The sequence below is a fragment of the Diadema antillarum genome, unplaced genomic scaffold (assembly GCF_040938485.1).
Source record: "Diadema antillarum isolate AM-2024a unplaced genomic scaffold, OU_Dant_1.0 seq00002278_RagTag, whole genome shotgun sequence".
Taxonomy (NCBI): domain Eukaryota; kingdom Metazoa; phylum Echinodermata; class Echinoidea; order Diadematoida; family Diadematidae; genus Diadema; species Diadema antillarum.
In genome coordinates, this window is record NW_027272903.1 from 24,481 (window position 1) to 43,805 (window position 19,325).

The window sequence follows — 19,325 nt, forward strand, 5'->3', positions numbered from 1 at the left end:
TGAATTCTTCTGCACATCATGCCCAACTAGCCCTATTCATTATTTATCCTCTTTTCTCCCTTTTCTATGGAATTAGACTTCCTAACTCTCCCTCTTATTACCTCTGCCAAGAGGTTGTTTTCATTACCGTTGGTTTGTTGGTTTGTTTGTCCGTATGCAAAATAACTCAAAAAGTTGAGCACGGATTTGGATGAAACTTGCAGAAAAGGTTGAGAATGACACAAGGAACTGATGATTAAATTTTGGTAGTGATCGGGAAAATTTTATTGATTTTATGAAGGATTTTTTATATTTTGGCAGGTAGAGCCTACAAACTTGGAAATTCAAGCTGCGCATTTTTTAGGTTTTCATACATATATGCACTAAATTGCACAATGTAGTTTCTGCTAGGGCAAAGCGCGCCACGCAGCGGAGGGTTTATGACGTAACAAAGGCTTCTATATTGGGAAATCGGGTGATTTTTCAGCATGCATACATAAGGTTGGAAATCACTGATCTCTATGGAAGAGCAAGATCATCGATGGAAAGTAGCTGGATGGCGGAGATCTGTGCTGTCAGAGTGCTTTTCTAGTTTCAATTGCTCTTTTAATTGGTTGGGATGGTCCAATTTTAACAACATATTCAAAGTTTAGAGCTTACTGAATTACAAACTGTGTAGAAAACTGGAAATTCATTTCAGCCTTCTTCTCGTGGGTTTTGTTCTGGGGGGATCACATTCTATCTATGAAAACATGATGGTGAGTCTTTTTTTTTTCATATGGCTTCAATAATTTGCATTAACAAGGAAGCCACTTTTATTTCTTACTTTGCTTTCATTTGACAGTGAAAGCAGCCAAGAAGCATGCAGATTACTTTGAAATCACAGAGCTGGTAGACATGGGACAAATGGCTTCACTCTTCTTCAATAGAGGTCAGTTCCCTTGTTTAATACGCTAGTGGTAACTTTCCTAGTGGGTGTTTCACAAGAAAAAGCTAAGTTGATCTTTAAAAAATCTTAGATCGACTTAAAACTATGGTATGCCACTGGTTTTTCCGTTCACTTTAGTATTAAATGTATAATAAAAGCTGTTATTCCCGTGTACAGATATTTTCGCAAATAAGGAGGTCACAGACATTTTCGTGAGATGCTGTTTTTGCGAATTGACCATCAGGTCACCATCAATTTCAGAATGTTAATACTAATACAGAAAAATTCCACCGTCACTTATTTTATTTTGTATAAATCTATTAAAAGCTGCATGAAAAATGTCTCAAAAATTTGCATTTTCATGAGGAAGTTGGAACAGCTTTGAAGATGCTCACAGCATACCATAATCTGAAGTAGATTTTAAACTTTTAAGACTGACTTCATTTCTTCGTGCAACACCCTCTAGGTTTCCATATTTACAGTCATCTTAATTCTTTATTCAATATGTACCAGTGCTCCAAAGGGAACCACATACAGTTGATATATCCATTTTTTTTTTTTTTTTTAGAGTGTAGGAATTCAACCCAAAACTATGCTGGTATTGGTATATTTTTCTTTTAGTACAGTGCACTCCTTTGGTGTATAAAGTCCTTGAGACTGGTGGTTTCTTTCCTTATTCAAAATTTTATTTACAGCCAAACAGTAGAATATGTGAAAATACATTATGTAGATGGCAATTTGGGGACCTGAATTTTTACTTTATTGTGATGGGAATTTTGTTATGATCCTGTACATTTTAACGGGAGTGCACTTACATGTAACTAGTGTAATGCACCAATCAAGAGAAGATGTTTCTTACTTAGCCTAGTTATCTGGCATGGTGCAGTTTTGATAACAGTAGAAAATAGAAATAATAACATCATATCATAGGTACAATTTTGTTGGAATTAAGCAACCAGTTACCTGAACTTTGGTGTGACTTACACAGACATCTTTTTGAATGTTATTGTTAGAGGTGGCTGTGCATTCATCCCTTCACATTAAATATTGTTTGAATTCTTGTAGTTTGATAGTACAATAAATGTCACATTTTATGATTTAACCTGTTGAGGAGGAGTCCCAAGTATGTTCGGGTAGGTGTCTATGGGATATGCGCGTTGTAGCAAAATCAGTCCGTCCTCAACAGATTCAAGAAATACTGTACAAGAGATTTGTGTGTATTGTGATTTTGCTGAGTAATTTTACACTATAGATGTAAAAATGCTTCATTTTAATAAAAAGATACCTTTTTGTTTTGATGTAGCTTTTCTTTAGGTGTAATGACCAATAAAGTGATATCCATAAAGAAAATTGTAAAACTGTCACAGTATAATTTGCATTAAGCATCATGTTAGCAATACTAACATTTTGTCATCATCATCTTCATCATTTGGGAAGGTTTAATTGCTACTATGATTGACTGTGCTTGCTTTCCCTACCTCCCTGTCAGGCGGCCAGGTTCTCTTCTATGTGTGTATAATAATCTACCTGTACGGAGACCTTGCCATCTACGCAGTTGCTGTACCCTTGTCGCTCAGGAACATCACCTGGTGAGTGGGACAGTGTTGGGCGAGGGCCACCAGTCCTTTTCTATAACACAGTCTAAGCAATGCTGCACACTGGCACTGGTCCGACGGTTCAGGGCCCCGTTTCATAAAATTTGTTATCAGTGACAAGTTTTCATAGTTGTTATAAGCTACTGAAATCCTTACATCTGATTGGCTAAGAGCAAATTTGTCATAGAAATGTGGCAGTTGTGACTGGTGACAAGTTTTATGAAATGGGACCCCAGACCAGCAAAACAATCACTTTCGGACCAGTAACTTTTTCAGGAATGGACCAGTAAAAAAAAATGGAAAGATTGGGTCCCTGCTGGTCCGACAGACAGGTCATACCAGTAGAAAAAATGGGTAAGTGTGCAGCCCTGGTCTAAGTACTGTGTTGCGCCAAAATGTCAGGGTTTGACTGCAGTGTGTTTTCATCTTAGTCCCACCTGCGTTTGTGCAGTGGGCACTCGTGATCTCCCAAGAAGCATTCTTCTCTCTCTTGGTAGAGGTAGCATCGTGACTCAACAGTGTGTGTGTATTATGTCTTGATTTTTGACGTACAATTAGCTCATTTTGAATTGAGACCCAGGCTGGCTACGCCAAATCCCAGGCATTGTTTGTTTTTGTTTTTCAGGTTTTCTGTGCTACCACTGCAATGGATCAGTGTGCCAAGTCATGATGTCTTGGAGGACTTCAGTGAAATTTATTGAGATGACACTGAAGTCAAAACATACAGTAGATCTCAATAATATTTGCCTGCAAACACTGTGGTTTGATTTTACTCTAAAATGGAGACATACGCTTTAGAAATGTATGAAATAAATCTGCAATAACACAATTTCAGCTGAGTGACAACAAAAATGCAAAATATTACCCCAAAAAGTAACCTGAAGTTTTGTAATCTCAGAGCATAACTGATTATGCTTGCTACGTGATATTAGATATTTGATTACATTGAGTACCAGTATGATATATCAGGCCACAGCCAGCAGTATCCATTACGCCCAAGTGTGTTACATGCAGCTTGTTGTAGCTACTGGGTATATGCGATCCAATACTACTGCTAGGGCACAATTCGCTCATTACTTTAATACATGTACTGATATTCTTCTACACACACCCTAACTGAATGGGAAGGGCTCTTCATAAATTAAAAGTCAGCTCCCAAATTTCATCATTTCACAAGTTTTATCGCAAAAAGGACTCACAACAACTCATTATTCCGGCAAATTGCATCCGCCAGACAAGCCTCTTGGTAGCATAGCCTTGCAATGTATTGCAAGCAAATTTCATATGGTGGAAGATGAATTTTGAGTTCTTGTGAGAACTAGTAGCTTTAACCTTGTCTCCTCACCTTTAATAATAACTTGCTCTCTTTCAGCACATCCTCTGCAGGAAATCTGAGTGACAACGACGAATGCTGGAGTGGCGTGTCCATCTCACGAATGAACGCTTACAGGATATATCTGGTAAGATAACTGCCAGATAGATTGCGGGTTTTCATGCCTCCACCACGTATCTTTTCGGTTTTTTCATTTATTTGTCCATCCTTCTGTCCATTCTTCTGTCAGTATTTCTGTCTGTAATTGAGTTTTGTGAACAATGTAACTTAAGAACAGCTTGAGGTAACCTAATGAAGCTTGGCATATATGTATTTTTGAGTGGAAGAAGTGAACTGTTAACTCGTTGGTGCATGCACTCAGGATCATAGGTCATAGGTCAAGGTCAAATTCTGTAATTATACTGTTTTCCCCGTGTCTCTATGGTATTTTCACAAAATGCATGTATTCCGAGATGAAGATTCCCCGGGAAATGTTGTGGGCCAAGGAGTCAAAGGTCAAAGTTCATCAAATAAAAATGCTTGAATTTCACTTCCTAGCTTACCTGACCCTAAGGCTCAAGTGAGCTGTTGTGATCATTTATCACACAGTGTCCAATACGTTTCGCACATAAACTTTTAGAATACATTTGCAGCTTCTTCTTGAAAACCCCTTGATGGCTTTGGGCCATACTTGGCAGGTAGCAACCCTTGTGATACCTGTAGGATCTCAAATCTATTCAAATGGGTAGCAGGGGACCCCATACCCCAACCCCACCCCCATCCCCCCCCCCCCAAAAAAAATGGAATCTTTAAAAATGTTCTTCTCTAAACTAGAAGTGATAGAGCGAAGTCAATAGTATGAGTAAATAGATCGTTTCTGGTTAATATGGGCAGAGGTGACTCCAAAAATAGTATACAAATAGTGAATGGTCACGAGTGCAATGGTACAAGATTTCGCACGAAGTAAAAGATAAAGGCGCTCTATTCAACAAGGCGAAGCCGAGTTGAATAGTGCATCTCATCTTTCACCATGTGCGAAATCTCGTTCCATTGCACGAGTAAAGACCATGCACTATTTGTTTTATACAACACCTCAAACGTCAACGGATTTGGTACTCACAGATTCTTGAATTTAGCACAGAAATGGCAACCATTTTCCGTGAAAGACGAATGAGTAGCCTCACAGTCACAGTCACCGTGTATGTACATGTGTACGTACATACGTATGCGAAACGAAGTTGTTTACAAAAAATGAGTGACAAAAGTATGCGCTTGTAAGCGCGCTTGTAATTGTTGAGTGCACACGGCACATGTTTGTTTATTGTGACATCAGAGCGCGTGCAATAGAACATTTTGGTCGAACCAAAATTGCACGCTGAGACAGCCAGAGCGTGCAATAGAACCTTTCACTAAATGTCACGTGATGGGCAATCGACCAATCGGATAGCTACATTCTAAATAGGTGTTGTATAATACCGTTTACTTAAGGGCACAGCCCCAAAGTGAATAGTTCTTTGGGAGGCACCAAGGTAACAAAAATGGGACCAGTTTTTACAAATTTTATTATTCTTGAAAATAAAGAAAAAATCAGATTTGTCATCAAACTCTGCAGGCAGTAATCCCTAGGACCCCAAAGGGGCCCCAGAATCCCAAAAGCAGAGAATCTTTGAAGAATCTTCTTTTGAAAAAAAAAGGGGAGAAAGAAATGGAAATGCTTTGAGTATATACCTTAGTGAGTATACTTTCAATGTTGTATCTGGCACGTGGGGCCGGGACTAAATACAGGGCCAGACTTCACGTTTTGATCTTGCCTCTTGGGTAATTGCCCCCAAAATGGTGTGCGGAAGTTGAACTTGCCATGCACAGGTTAGCGTGAGACCTCGTCCCTGGTTTCTTGTTGATATACAATTTAAAAGGTGTACTTCTAGGATTCATTCACCCAGTCAGATGTATTCAGTGGGTACAAAGCAAATTCATTGTTAAGGGGCACTGATCCCAAACTCTTATGACAATTTGAACTGGAGATGATGCTTACAATGCTCTTTCTCAGTTGGTAGGCATACCTGTAAAAGCTCATAAATGCAAACCTGTCTTGAGGGAGAGAAAGAACAAAAGAACAAGCAAACGTGAATGTGCTAGCCCTGGAGTAGAAGGCATTCATTTTACCATCAACAAATCTGTGGAGAGCAGAAGGAAATGGGGAAGACAGACCTGTCTGGGGGAGAAAAGAAAAGCATGCATTGTGCTATTCAAGTTCATCTTAGGGTACGATCCGCTAGCAAATTCATCTTTAGGGTGCAAGTTCATTCTGTCGCATTGACAGCTCTTGTCACTTTGAATGGGAGTAGATAATTTAAAAAACAAAACAAAAACATGAATGTACTAGCCCCAGGGTGCAAAGCATGTCAGGAATTTTGTGGGGAAGCAGGAGGGAATGGGAGAAGAAATAGCTGAATGAATGGATATTGTTATTCTTGCCTGTATTTCAGACAACTTTACCGTTGATGAGTTCAAGAGACCTTTAGAAGTAGGTGGGGTTATTTAGGTAGATGATAGAGCGGAGAGGGCCTCCCATGCCCCCTGTAGAGTTGTGTGATTTGTGTTACAGGTTAACAAATCTACTGGCTACCAGCTTGGACGACTCAATAAAGAGAAATATCACGGCGAATCTGACGTTTCACTTCTGGCTGTTTATTCTGCCATTTTCTGGTGTTCACAATACCTTTCAACAACAGGGGGCGCTAGACCACATTAGTGGTCTACAACACTACACCCCCCCCCCCCCCTTCCAGGATGAAAATAGGCACACACATTGCCTGTGACTTAATCTGCAAAACTGCAAGGCTGTTTTCAACAAGTTACATTTTTGCTAGTTTATGTTGATTTGTGCACAATGTATGAGTAGAATCAGACTATTTGCCATCAATTACTATATAAAGCTCTAAAAGGCATAATTTTGGTGTAAGTATTCTTTCCTGCGTCTTTCGCAAATGCTAAAAAAATGTGCTATTAAAATAATCTATAGTATTTTATTGTTTTTTTTTCTCAATGTATTCCTTTGCTTTTCAACTTATGTTTAATTGTTTTTTAAATGAAATTTATCAGCGATACTGTTGCAAGCATGAAAATATGTTGATAATTGATTTGAATCAATAAAAGCAAAATAGAAATAATTTTTTTTATGAAATTTGACTAAAAGCACAATTTGCATTGAAATTATACATGAATTCATTTTTTTGAGCAATTTTTTGTCCAATATGCATGTACATGTACATGCGTACCTTTGGCATCGCGCACCCAGGTGTCGCAAATTTGGTGTCAAAACAGGCTCAGCAATGCAGTGCAATTAACTCACCAATTTAAAGCATTTGACCTCGATGCCGGATTTGCGTAAAGTAAGCAACGTGTTTAAATACGCAATATCTCGCCTCAGATCAGAAACCATCAAATGATAAAATCTTTACAGCAAATTGAAGGTGAAACTATTCTCTAACTTGCAATATTAGTTATTTTGAGTTTGATTGAGGATAAACCTGTGAAATTAACGTCGAAACTTAGCTTCCAAAAAAGAAAATTTAGTCTTAAGAAAAGTGTTATTTTCTCACATTTTTATTCATTGCCCAAAAATCAAACTTCAGTATGACTTGTGATAGTATGTCCATACTATGTTCCAAATATCTTTTCTGTAATATTTGTTGCACGGTTATGTCAAGAAAAAATCAAGATCACTGTCATTAATTGTGACCCTCGTAAAATCCATAGCGTAAGCGTTACGCAGTCCCATGTATTGGTTTTCGTGCTGCATGAAACAGTTGATGCACAGTGCAGGGTTCGTTTCTCACCCACTCACCACCTTTCTGTATAGTTTGGCAGATTACACCACAGGTAATGCATGTGCCAATTTTTGTGTGCGATTATGCAATCGATGGCCAAGTTAAATCAACCCCTCCCCAGCCACAGAACACCATAAAAATCCCAGCCTGGTTAGGGTTAAGTGGTAGGATCTCAATTTGTTAAATGGGCGTCTGGGGGCCCAATACCCCCCACCCCCTCCCTAACAACAACAAAAAATAAGAAATCTGTAAAAATATTCTTCTCTAGATCCAAGAGCCAGAAGTGACAGAGCTAAGTCAATGTTATGAGTAAGTAGATCTGTGACTGTAGTTTCAAGATTGCTCATATAGGTAGTAGATCCTGGGGTTCCCACCTTGGGGTTTGTTTTGTTTGTTTTGTTTTGTTTTGTTTTTTTTGGGGGGGGACCAAATTAGGGCCCAAGTTTTACATTTCCATCCTCATCTTGAAAACATGTGGTCAAATTTTCACTTGACTCAGCAGGTACTGTTGCTACAAAAGTGTAGGTTTGATAGTTCACAAATATTTACCTTGCCTATAGAGTTTCTGGTTAATGTGGACAGAGGCGACTCCAAAAATAGTACATTGTACCGTTCACTGAAGGACATAGGCCCGAAGTGAATAGTTCTTTGGGAGGCACCAAGGTAACCGAAATGGGGACCAGTTTTTACAAATTTATATTCTTCTTGAAAATAAAGAAAAAAATCAGATTTGTCATCAAACTCTGCAGGCAGTAATCCCTAGGACCCCAAAGGGGCCCCAGAATCCCAAAAGCAGAGAATCTTTGAAGAATCTTCTTTTTTTAAAAATAAGGGGGAAAGAAATGGAAATGCTCTGAGTATATACCCTAGTGAGTATACTTTCAAATTTGTGTCTGGCACTTGGGGCCGGGAGTAAATTCAGGGCCAGACTCCACATTTTGATCTTACCTCTTGGGTAATAGCCCACAAAATTCATGTGCGGAATTTGAGCTTGCCATGCACAGGTTAGCGTGAGACCTCGTTCCTGGTTTCTTGTTGATATACAAAAGGTGTACTTCTGGGATTCATTCAAACAGTCAGATGTATTCAGTGGGTACAAAGCAAATTCATTGTTAAGGGGTACTGATCCCAAACTCTTATGACAATTTGAACTGGAGATGATGCTTACAATGCTCTTTCTCAGTTGGTAGGCATACCTGTAAAAGCTCATAAATGCAAACCTGTCTTGAGGGAGAAAAGAAAAAAAAAAGAAGAAACAAAATATGAATGTGCTAGCCCCGCGGTAGAAGGCATTCATTCTACAATCAACAAATCTGTGGAGAGCAAAAGGAAATGGGGAAGACAGACCTGTCTGGGGCAGAAAAGAAAAGCATGCATTGTGCTAGCAAGTTCATCTTTAGGGTACGATCCGCTAACAAATTCATCTTTAGGGTACAAGTTCATTCTGTCGCATTGACAGCTCTTGTCCGTTTGAATGGGAGTACGCCATTAAAAGAACATCGTTCGTGGATGGATAACCAGTCACAATAGTTAAGGTTTAAGCAAACTTTATTATGCTCACGCAACACAAACTGCCGGCCGAAAGGGGCAAAGGTTGTACAACAACAATATAACATACATCTCAAACACTGCCCGTAAGAGGGCAGTATAACACACTGGCGGTAGATAATTGTTTAAAAAAAAAATGTGAATGTACTAGCCCCACGGTGCAAAGCATGTCAGGAGTTTTGTGGGGAAGCAGAAGGGAATTGGAGAAGAAAAAGCTGAATGAATGGATATTGTTATTCTTGCATGTATTTCAGACAACTTTACCGTTGATGGGTTCAAGAGACCCTTAGAAGTAGATGGGGTTATTCAGGTAGATGATAAGAGCAAAGAGGGCCTCCCATGCCCCCCTCCAGATAGTGGCTGTTTACCGCACAATCTCGATGAAAATAGGCACACACATTGCCTGTGACTTAATCTGCAAAACTGCAAGGCTGTTTTCAACAAGTTACATTTTTGCTAGTTTATGTTGATTTGTGCACAATGTATGTGTAGAATCAGACTATTTGCCATCAATTACTATATAAAGCTTTAAAAGGCATAATTTTGGTGTAAATTTTCTTTCCTGCATCTTTCGCAAATGCTTTAAAAAAATGTGCTATTAAAAAAAAAAATCTATTGTATTTTATTGGTTTTTTTTATTTCTCAATGTATTCCTTTGCTCTTCAACTTTTGTTTGTTTTTTAAATGAAATTTATCTGCGATACTGTTGCAAGCATGAAAATATGTTGATAATTGATTTGAATCAATAAAAGCAAAATAGAAATAATGTTTTTTATGAAATTTGACTAAAAGCACAATTTGCATTGAAATTATACATGAATTCATGTTTTTGAGCAATTTTTTGTCCAATATGCATACAACAATGTACATGTACATGCGTACCTTTGGCGCCGCGCACCCAGGTGTCGCAAATTTGGTGTCAAAACAGGCTCAGCAATGCAGTGCAATTAACTCACCAATTTAAAGCATTTGACCTCGATGCCTGATTTGCGTAAAGTAAGCAATGTGTTAACGCAATATCTCGCCTCAGATCAGAAACCTTCAAATGATAAAATCTTTACAGCAAATTGAAGGTGAAACTATTCTCTAACTTGCAATGTTAGTTATTTTGAGTTTGACTGAGGATAAACCTGTGAAATTAACGTCGAAACTTAGCTTCCAAAAAAGAAAATTTAGTCTTTAAAAAAGTGTTATTTTCTCACATTTTTATTCATTGCGCAAACATCAAACTTCAGTATGACTTGTGATAGTATGTCCATACTGTGTTCCAAATATCTTTTCTGTAATATTTGTTGCACGGTTATGTCAAGAAAAAATCAAGATCACTGTCATTAATTGTGACCCACGTAAAATCCATAGCGTAAGCGTTACGCAGTCCCATGTATTGGTTTTCGTGCTGCATGAAACAGTTGATGCACAGTACGTAGTGCAGGGTTCGTTTCTCACCCACTCACCACCTTGTGGACCGAAACCAAACCCTGTCGCCATGCGCCGAACCTTACACCGCTGATTGGCTAAGATTGCGCTGACCAGTAGAGGATTCATGTGTAGGATAATGATCTAGTTGTACATTTCCAGTATTTTCTCTTAAATTTGGTTGTCTAGTTGCTCTGATTTTCACCTAATTTCTAACTGCACAAACACAAAACTTTGCAGGAAGTGAGTCTGAGGTGTACAGACTAGCAATATATTAAAGGTTCTGTTCACCTGTGGGAACAGTGATTTTAAAAAAATGTCCAAGACATCACATTTGATGCATATGTGTAGGTCTGTGGTATCACAAAGCATCCTACCATATAAAATTTTTGGAAGAAAGTCTCAAATATAAGGGATATCAGTATTTTTCTCATTAAACCATAACTGTAGACAGTTGTACTGTAAAAGTGGAAATTTTCGCGGTGTTGAAATTTTCGCGCATTTCGCGCAACCAGAAACTAGCGCGAAAATTAAAGCACGCGAATATTTTTGCTTGCCATATGTTTCTGTGCGTGATGTCTTGATTCCGCGGAATTAAAAACACGCGAAACTTCTTCTTACCCGGCCAAGCGCGAAAAATTACTCGCGCGAAAATATCCACTTTTACAGTAATAGTCTGCCGGCATTTTTATTATTGTTCATATTTTGTGTATTTAACAATACTTAACATTGATTATACAGATTCAAATTTTTACAGTGGTTGTTTCTATCCCAAACTCACATTTTGGAACTATTTTAAAGCACTAATGCTAGGTTTTTGTTTCATTTGCAAATGGTATATTATGCCTTTAATCATATACATATTCATGCAGTAGCAGACTTGTGTCTGGAAATAATCCTAACCCTTTCCCACGATCGACTCAAACAGAAAAATACAAATATCTCAGCATTTTTGCCAAAAATTCAGATGAAGGATGACGTATGTTTATATTAGATACATATGTGAAGTTTCAAGGGATTCGATGGTACAGTGCTTCGATGACCTTTACAAAATTCAAAAGCTTACGCCCCTTTTCGCAGAGTTAATTGCACCGTATCGCCGGGCCTGAAAAGATACGGGAGACTTGAAAGACAAAAGTTGTGAAACATCACGGTGATAGCTTTTTGCGAGGGAGACATATCACAGGGAACGTCAAGCAACCTTGACCGCTCTGCTTTTGTGTGCTTTGACCTACATGTTGTCACCATCTTTATCTCTATCATTTTGTAGCAAAAAAAAAATTGCCTCCGACAAAGATTCTGCTAGGATCGAAAGCTCAGGCCCCTTTTTGACTCCATCTATCATTTTGTGTTACAAACACTGTACATACATGTAGTATGTACAGTACAATGCACCTTTTCACTGTAGTTTTTGTCTCATGTTTGTAATGTGTATGAGATGTATGTTCTTTTTGTGTGGTATAGTAAAAAAATTAGTAATGATAATAATGAAAATAATAATAATATATAATGATGACAATTATGATGATGATGATGATAATGATGATGATGATAATAATATTGATAATCGTCGTCATCATCATCTGGCAATTAAAAAAAAAAGAATGAAAATGGAGACTGTTCTGCACATTCTGCAGAGAGTTTCAAGCACACAGTCTTGTATCCACTTTGTCTCTAACTCTTTCCCTCTCTCTCTCTCTTCTCTTTCTTGCTAACAGGCAGTTTTTGGAGTCTTGCTGGGAATTTTTGTCTTCTTCAATGTCCAAAAGACAAAGTACCTTCAGATTTTTACCAGCCTCACAAGGTGGTTAGGTAAGAAGTGTCAGTCATTCCTCTCGCCCCATTTTCACTCCAAGATACCGCAGACACTGAGTGTAGATTTTTAGTTTACCGAATTCTTATATAGCATACCCCTCCCCCCCCCCCCTCCATGTCTTTCATTTTCTTCTCCTGAATGATGTACAATGTGCTGAGGGATTTTCATGTTCCGGTAGTCAACATGTTTATGTGAACTAGAGGACCTGAATTTTAAAAAGGAGGTCAATTTTGGAAACATGTACATTGTATTTCTGACCTCTTGATGTTCTTGCCAATTGTGACATTACCTTTTTATGTGTCCTGTTTGCATGCCCGTCTCAGTCAACAACGTGCCAAGATCGCATATGTCAGGACACTAAAATGCACAATCCCACCTAAACAGATCGATTAATCATCAAATGCCACAGTACAATGAGTCTATAGAGCTTTAGTCTTGATTACCATCCTTGCACATTGCATTGCCTGGTCATGAAGTAGCTGTGTTTCATAGGGTTTTTTTTAGTAAATTCTAATTTTCTGTCATGGTTGTGTCTTCATAGTCATGCCTCCCAGACTTGGACAATAACGTCGCTACTGGCAGATTTGCTGGAAAAACAATCATAGCTTTGTCACTGTATCAGGGAAATTACCCCTCGAGGACAATAACCTCCCCCCCCCCCCCATTCAACCCCTGCACATGGGATGAAATTTGCTGTTGGTCATCAATCTATCGATGGCCTCCCACTTTGAAATAGTAGTGAACGTTTTCACATGATTGAAGATAATAGCATTGGCACCTTAATGCTCGGTCAACATATCTAGTTTCAATAATAATAACAATAACAACAACAACAACAACAACAACAACAACAACAACAACAACAACAACAACAACAACAACAACAACAACAACAACAACAACAACAACAACAACAACAAATGTTTACCAGGAGGAATCACTACAAAAATGCCTCTAATACCACCTGTCATTTTCACTCCTGCCTTCCCAAACTCCAATTTCACCCACTCTATCTCAGCATTTAGTGTGATGATCATCTCAGCACTCATCTACATCAGCTCCGGTAAGTCAGAGGGGAGGCCTGCAATTGTGGGCACCTTTGAGAGCATCCCAAACTTCTTCGGCATCTGTGTCTACGCCTTCATGTGCCACCACTCCCTACCCACCCTGGTGACGCCCGTCCAGCCCAAGAGGCGGCTGAAGTCCTTCCTCCTCGGTGACTACATCCTCATCTTGGCGTTCTACCTTCTCCTCTCCATCACGGCAGTGTTCTCGTTCAAGCAGGAGAGCATCCAGGATATCTACACGCTGAACTTCTTCGGCTACGAGGGCAGGCAGGTGCTGCCGTGGGTCCCGCTCCAGTACTTTGTTGCCCTCTTCCCCGTCTTCACGCTCAGCACCAACTTCCCCATCATCGGCATCACGCTGCGCAACAACCTGATGGCGCTATGCCTGCGCCAGAGCCGCACCTACCATTGGACGATTCGACGCCTCGTCTTCCCCGTCCTGGTGCTGGTGCCGCCGCTCGCGATCGCCTTTGCCACCACCAACGTCTCACTGCTGGTCGGCATCACCGGCTCCTATGCCGGGGCTGGCATCCAGTACTTCATACCCGTCTTCCTCGTCTACTACGCCCGGAGGAAAACAGAGCGGACAATGGGCAAGAGATGGGTGCAACACCAGCACATGTCTCGATTCCGCCGCAAGGTCTGGCTAGTGTTGATCCTGGCCTGGGCAGTGATCTGTGTCATCTTTGTAACAGTGGACCACATCCTGACTGGGAAATAGAGAAAATATCTGGGTTGTTACATTTCCTTGTCATGACCTTCCAACATCCAATTTTGTTTTCTGTCCCAAGTTTTTCTTCCCCGTTCTCTAAGCGTTTTCCAATTGCCTTCTCCATCATGAGAGGAAAGAGAAGGTGAGAAAGGGCCTGAAAATCTCACCAGTCATAGAAACTCCATCTTTCGCAACATGATATCAGTAGTGTACATAGTCCTCGCATTGCATAATTTGGGGTCTTAGTGAGGGCCGTAGGCTTGCCACTACTAGATGTATTTGTCTGACAAGTCTTGCATTAGGCAGCGCATAGTGTGTACCATAGATAAGAGGGACAAAGAGTTAAATGTAACACTTGTTCTCAACTCAGAGGCCCATTGATATGGATGATTATAGACTGTAATGTAGGAAAGCGGAGGCTGACATTGTAGGTAGGCTGTCTGGTAGTCTTAATGTCTGTAGAGGCACCACAAAAATTAAACAAAATGCTCTTTTTATTTTGAGAGGATTCTAGAACTGGATTTCCATTCATTTCAGGCATAACTTAACAAGAAAACAGTTATCTGCAACACCACTGTAACAAACTGTATTCTAAATCGTGGCCATCAAAAACCATCAATAATTGAATGTTTTAGAATATTGTTGGTTCTACCATTATGTTTTGTTGATGTACAAATCATATAAACTGGCAGTGGTAAAGATCATGAATGGCATAATTCAACCACATGTCTGATATGATTTGCTCATTACAATGATCAGATTTGTCCCAAGAAATTGATGGAGTTCTTGGTCTCCAGGCAACGTTGATCCGCTGACGCATGTTTGCATGCAGACATTTGTAGTATCCATGTGAGATCTGTCTACATCTTGTTTGGGGCAGACATACAGTGTAATCATTTTGTGAACTGTACTGAAGATTGCTAGAGTTATGTTACCAGGTAGCATGGTGCAGAAAATGATTGGCCTTATCAGGTAAGTCTTGCTTCACTACACCTGTTCCAGGGCCGGCGAGTGTTTTCAAAAGTGGGGGGGGGGGGGGGGGGGCCACTTCCAGGTTTTATGAGCTAACAAGCAAAAAAAAAAAAAAAAAAAAGGCCTTCAGTGCAACTTCTGGTGCCACTTCCGGGTTTCTTCAGCTGACAAGCAAAAAAAAAAAAGGTCTTCAGCACACTTCAAGGTCTCTATCTTTCATCAAGAATGCCTCTGTGATGGCTCTTACAATAAGCAGTGTTTAGTATTTCATGTGCAAACCAACCCATACCAGTTTGTTAACCTCATTGAAAGTGCAAATACTCAGTAATATATTGACAATGTATGCTGTAACGTTAGCATCACTAATCTGTTCATGTACATTAAAGGGATCGTATAGTTTTGGTTGAGACTTAACTTACAGGTTTTTATCATTTTTTGGTGAGATAGTAAGAAACCTCTTATGAAATATGGAAGAGCATGTAATTTCAAGAGGGATTCAATGTTTATTTGATGAAAATTGGTTTTGAAATGGCTGAGATATCCAAAACAGAGTGATCCTAATAAAGTGTGGGACCCACATTTTATTACGATCGTTTGTTTTACTCTGTTTTTTGTATGTTTCAGCTATTCCAAACCCGATTTTTCTCAAATAAACTTTGAATTCCTCTTAAAATGATATGCTCTGTACTATTTCTTAAGTGTTTTCTTGGTATCTCGCAAAAAAAGTTAAAGCCCAATTTTCATCTCCACCATTACTGTACCATCTCTTTAAGTGTATGAACTGAGTCAGACTAAAAAGGGGTATGGACATTAGAGAACTTGTCACAGTGGAGGATGGGCAAAGAAAAAAAAAGTTTTCTGAGTTTTGACTGCTATAGACAGACTTTGATGCTAAGTTTTATCTGCCAGAGGCAACGTAATTTTACTCTCATGAAAAAAAGATTAAAAAAGACCTTGTGTTACCTATTCTGTAGTATTCACTTTCAATAGTTCACAGACTGTTCAAAACCTTTTTATGTCCATTTAACTGCCACATTCATGCTGCTGTCGGATGTACTTGATGTGACTTTTTTTGGTTGGTAAATCTGTTCTCAAATGTAGCATGCCCCTCTTCTGAAAAAGTTGATTGTGATTGATATACGCCTTGTCGGTTTATAAATATCAAATATATCAGTGTAACTACTTCAACTATTCTGTGCTGATTTATTCAAAGGTCGTAGTGGGCTCTCTTTAGGTGTTTACTGACTTGTTAATACTAATTGTAAATGCAGATCTCAAGAGGCTCCTGTCCTGAAAAGCTCTAATTCGGCTCTGTGTGTTGAAAGTCTATCAGTGCAAATGTGAGCGCCTTTGAAAGAGACTAGGATATTGTTAGATAAGAATGCACTTTGCTTCCTTGTTTGAGTGATTTAGGCATGATTAAGGTTAATAAAATGGTGATATGGATCCTAATCAAGTGATAGGCTGATAGCAATCACATAAACAGTCTTTCATTTTGCCTATTAAACATGCCCCGGAGGCATAAGTTTTTACCATGACTGCGTACTAGATGAGTGAGTGGAACTAATGTATGCTCAGAGATATGCCCATGACTGTGGCTTGCTGTAATCAAGCTCACTGCCGTCACAATTGTTTACCTTAGCAGTGTGCGCTCAAGTCAGTTACTGTGCCCCCAATCACTTTTACTTGCTGTAAACAACAAGTTTATGTTCAGTGTGTTTGGAACATTTGCTTCAGGCTATTGAGCAAGTTCTACATGTACATTGTAGCTGACTGGTGTTCACCCAAAGTGAAAGATAGTTCATAGAAATATTTTATAAAACAGAGAATGCTCAGGTTTAATTAAGTTTGTGACGTTAGTGGAGATACATCTCACGCTCGGGTAATACAGTGTTGTGCATGTTACCATTGTAAATACCCTGAAGTGCACTGCATCCTTACTAACGCCCTCTCACCTGTATATTATGAAATATGGTTTAACATGTATATGGATCCTAGTCAAATGACTGGCTGAGAGGAATCATGTGACAAGTCTTTAATTTTACCCATTATGCCCAGTGGGCATTCATTTTTACCATTGACCACCTACTAATGACCGGTACTAACGACCGCTCAGAGATACTCGTATGACTGCGGCTTGCAAAAATCACGCTCATTGGCATCACAATTATGTACTGAAGCAATGTGCATTCAGTCAGTTAAGCATGCACTCAGTAAAGCATGCATCTTTACTAAATACCCTCTCAGCTGTGCATTATTTGTACAGTATTAACAGTGATTTTAGGCATGTTATCATCATGTGCTCTACATTATTGGCTTGAAGCAGGAGATACACACATAGATGCAAGTAAAGTTTGCAAGAGGTAATGTAAAGGGCAAATGCTATGGAGTAGGCTGCTACTGATGCTGTTATCATATCAGTGGAGGGAGGTTTGAGGAAGTTTGGTGGAAAGTTTTAGGTTTGTGTTTTAAAAGACAGTTGCAACAGAGTGAATGCCAGTTAAATTCATCCAGTGTGGCACTCAAAAATTGCCAATAACATTCTTTATTTGGTGCAAATATCATATCAGTTGAAGCTCACGCAAAGTAAGTTTTGTAAGTGTAAATTACCTAGTAAGAATTGAACAAACAGTTTGATTGCCAGTTAAAGTCATCAAGCATGGCGCTTTTATAGACAGTGACATCCTTTTTTGGCAACGTGTGTTGAGCATGCAAAAGCGAAACCATTCATGCCTTGGACTGTTCCATGGTATCTGCCTATAGTTCATAAGGACATCCAGTCATACCATGTTCGTGATCATGCACATAATTTTTATGCGCATACATACCCCAGGTATGTATCTGATCAGGTATTTGTTTCACACAGAATGTAGCATGGGTTTCTGTCCTATGATTTTAGACACTTTTTTTTTTTTGGTTACATGCTCTATCACTCAAATTGATGCCATTTTTGCATTGAGATGTTCTATTGCAACTGGGCCCCGTTGCTAGAAACTTTGCGTTTAAACGCAACTTGCAACTGATTGTCACTGGCCAATCAAAATCATTGTTGCATGCATGTCTTCGTAATAGGGCAGACCCTGAGCCAATCAGAATGGTTGTTTCAAAATTAGCAATTATTTGCAATTGATTGCAACTTTCTTGCAACGGGCCCTGATTGACAAATTGCCCCACATTGACATTATAAATAAGCATTGAATTAATCAGTGTTTAGAAGTAGCCGTGATAGCATTTGTGTTTCCTTGTACACTTTGAAGTGGTATGCTGCCAATGACTAGCCATTGGTATTTTTTGCCTCTTACACAACTAGATGCTGTGTTGTAATGGACTTTTGGCCAATAATTTGGTTTAGGCCACTGTTTTAAGTGTATCAGTGACTTTCCATGTGTAACTGTAAACCACATCACAGAAGTGTGCTGTAATCATTAAGATGCGCAATGTAGATGTTAGTTACAATGAAAATATTGTTACAGAGAAATCATCTCACTTTGAAATTATGCTTGCCAGACAGAGTATTTATGCACAGAATGATTTACCGTAAACCTCACGCAAGACAGCATAGCTAAGACCATAGAAAGTCTGGTGACTTAGGCAAATGTCGACTACAGTGCACTGCCGTTATAACGAACACGGTTATTACAAAATTCTAGTGACAATAAAGTAAAAATTCAGGTGGCAATACTATCCACTCTATGTATTTTGTTAATTTGTTTGGTTATGACAAATTTTCAATACAATGAAAAAGTACAGCCTGTCCAGAGGAAATTGTTATAACAGGAGTCCACTGTGCCATGTATCTGGTCAACGAAATGCCAAGTTATTTTTTTTATACAGCAGTTTATAACAGTATCTCCAATCACTGTTAGATATGATGAATGCATGTACTGTTGTAGGATGTTATGATCTTTGGAATGGATAGGGAAGGCAAGTTCAGCCATGAGTCTCATGAGTAGTAAAGTCAATGTTTTCTCAGGCTCAAACAAATGATCAGGTGTTGATATCCTTTCGTGCTATACTTTTGTCCAACCAGTTTGTTGAATTGTTTCCATTTCAATGTGAGAACCAGAGAAAAAGGAAGACATTGATCTCAGATCGTTTAGTTTGAATATGTTGGAAATACTATTCATAAACAACTATATTTCTCATG

At 39.1% G+C, this 19,325-nt stretch overlaps 1 protein-coding gene across 1 annotated transcript in view; it reads left to right on the plus strand.

Annotated features, from left to right (window-relative positions):
- Positions 1-14,802, plus strand: part of LOC139714453 (transmembrane protein 104-like) — a 37,153-nt gene extending 22,351 nt beyond the window's left edge. Inside the window, exons 4-8 of the mRNA XM_071626162.1 lie at positions 824-910; positions 2,397-2,496; positions 3,875-3,962; positions 12,330-12,423; positions 13,446-14,802. Coding sequence (XP_071482263.1) covers positions 824-910; positions 2,397-2,496; positions 3,875-3,962; positions 12,330-12,423; positions 13,446-14,215 — 1,139 coding nt within the window. The 3' untranslated portion in view covers positions 14,216-14,802. The remainder of the gene's footprint in view (positions 1-823; positions 911-2,396; positions 2,497-3,874; positions 3,963-12,329; positions 12,424-13,445) is intronic.
- The last annotated feature ends 4,523 nt before the right edge of the window (positions 14,803-19,325 follow it).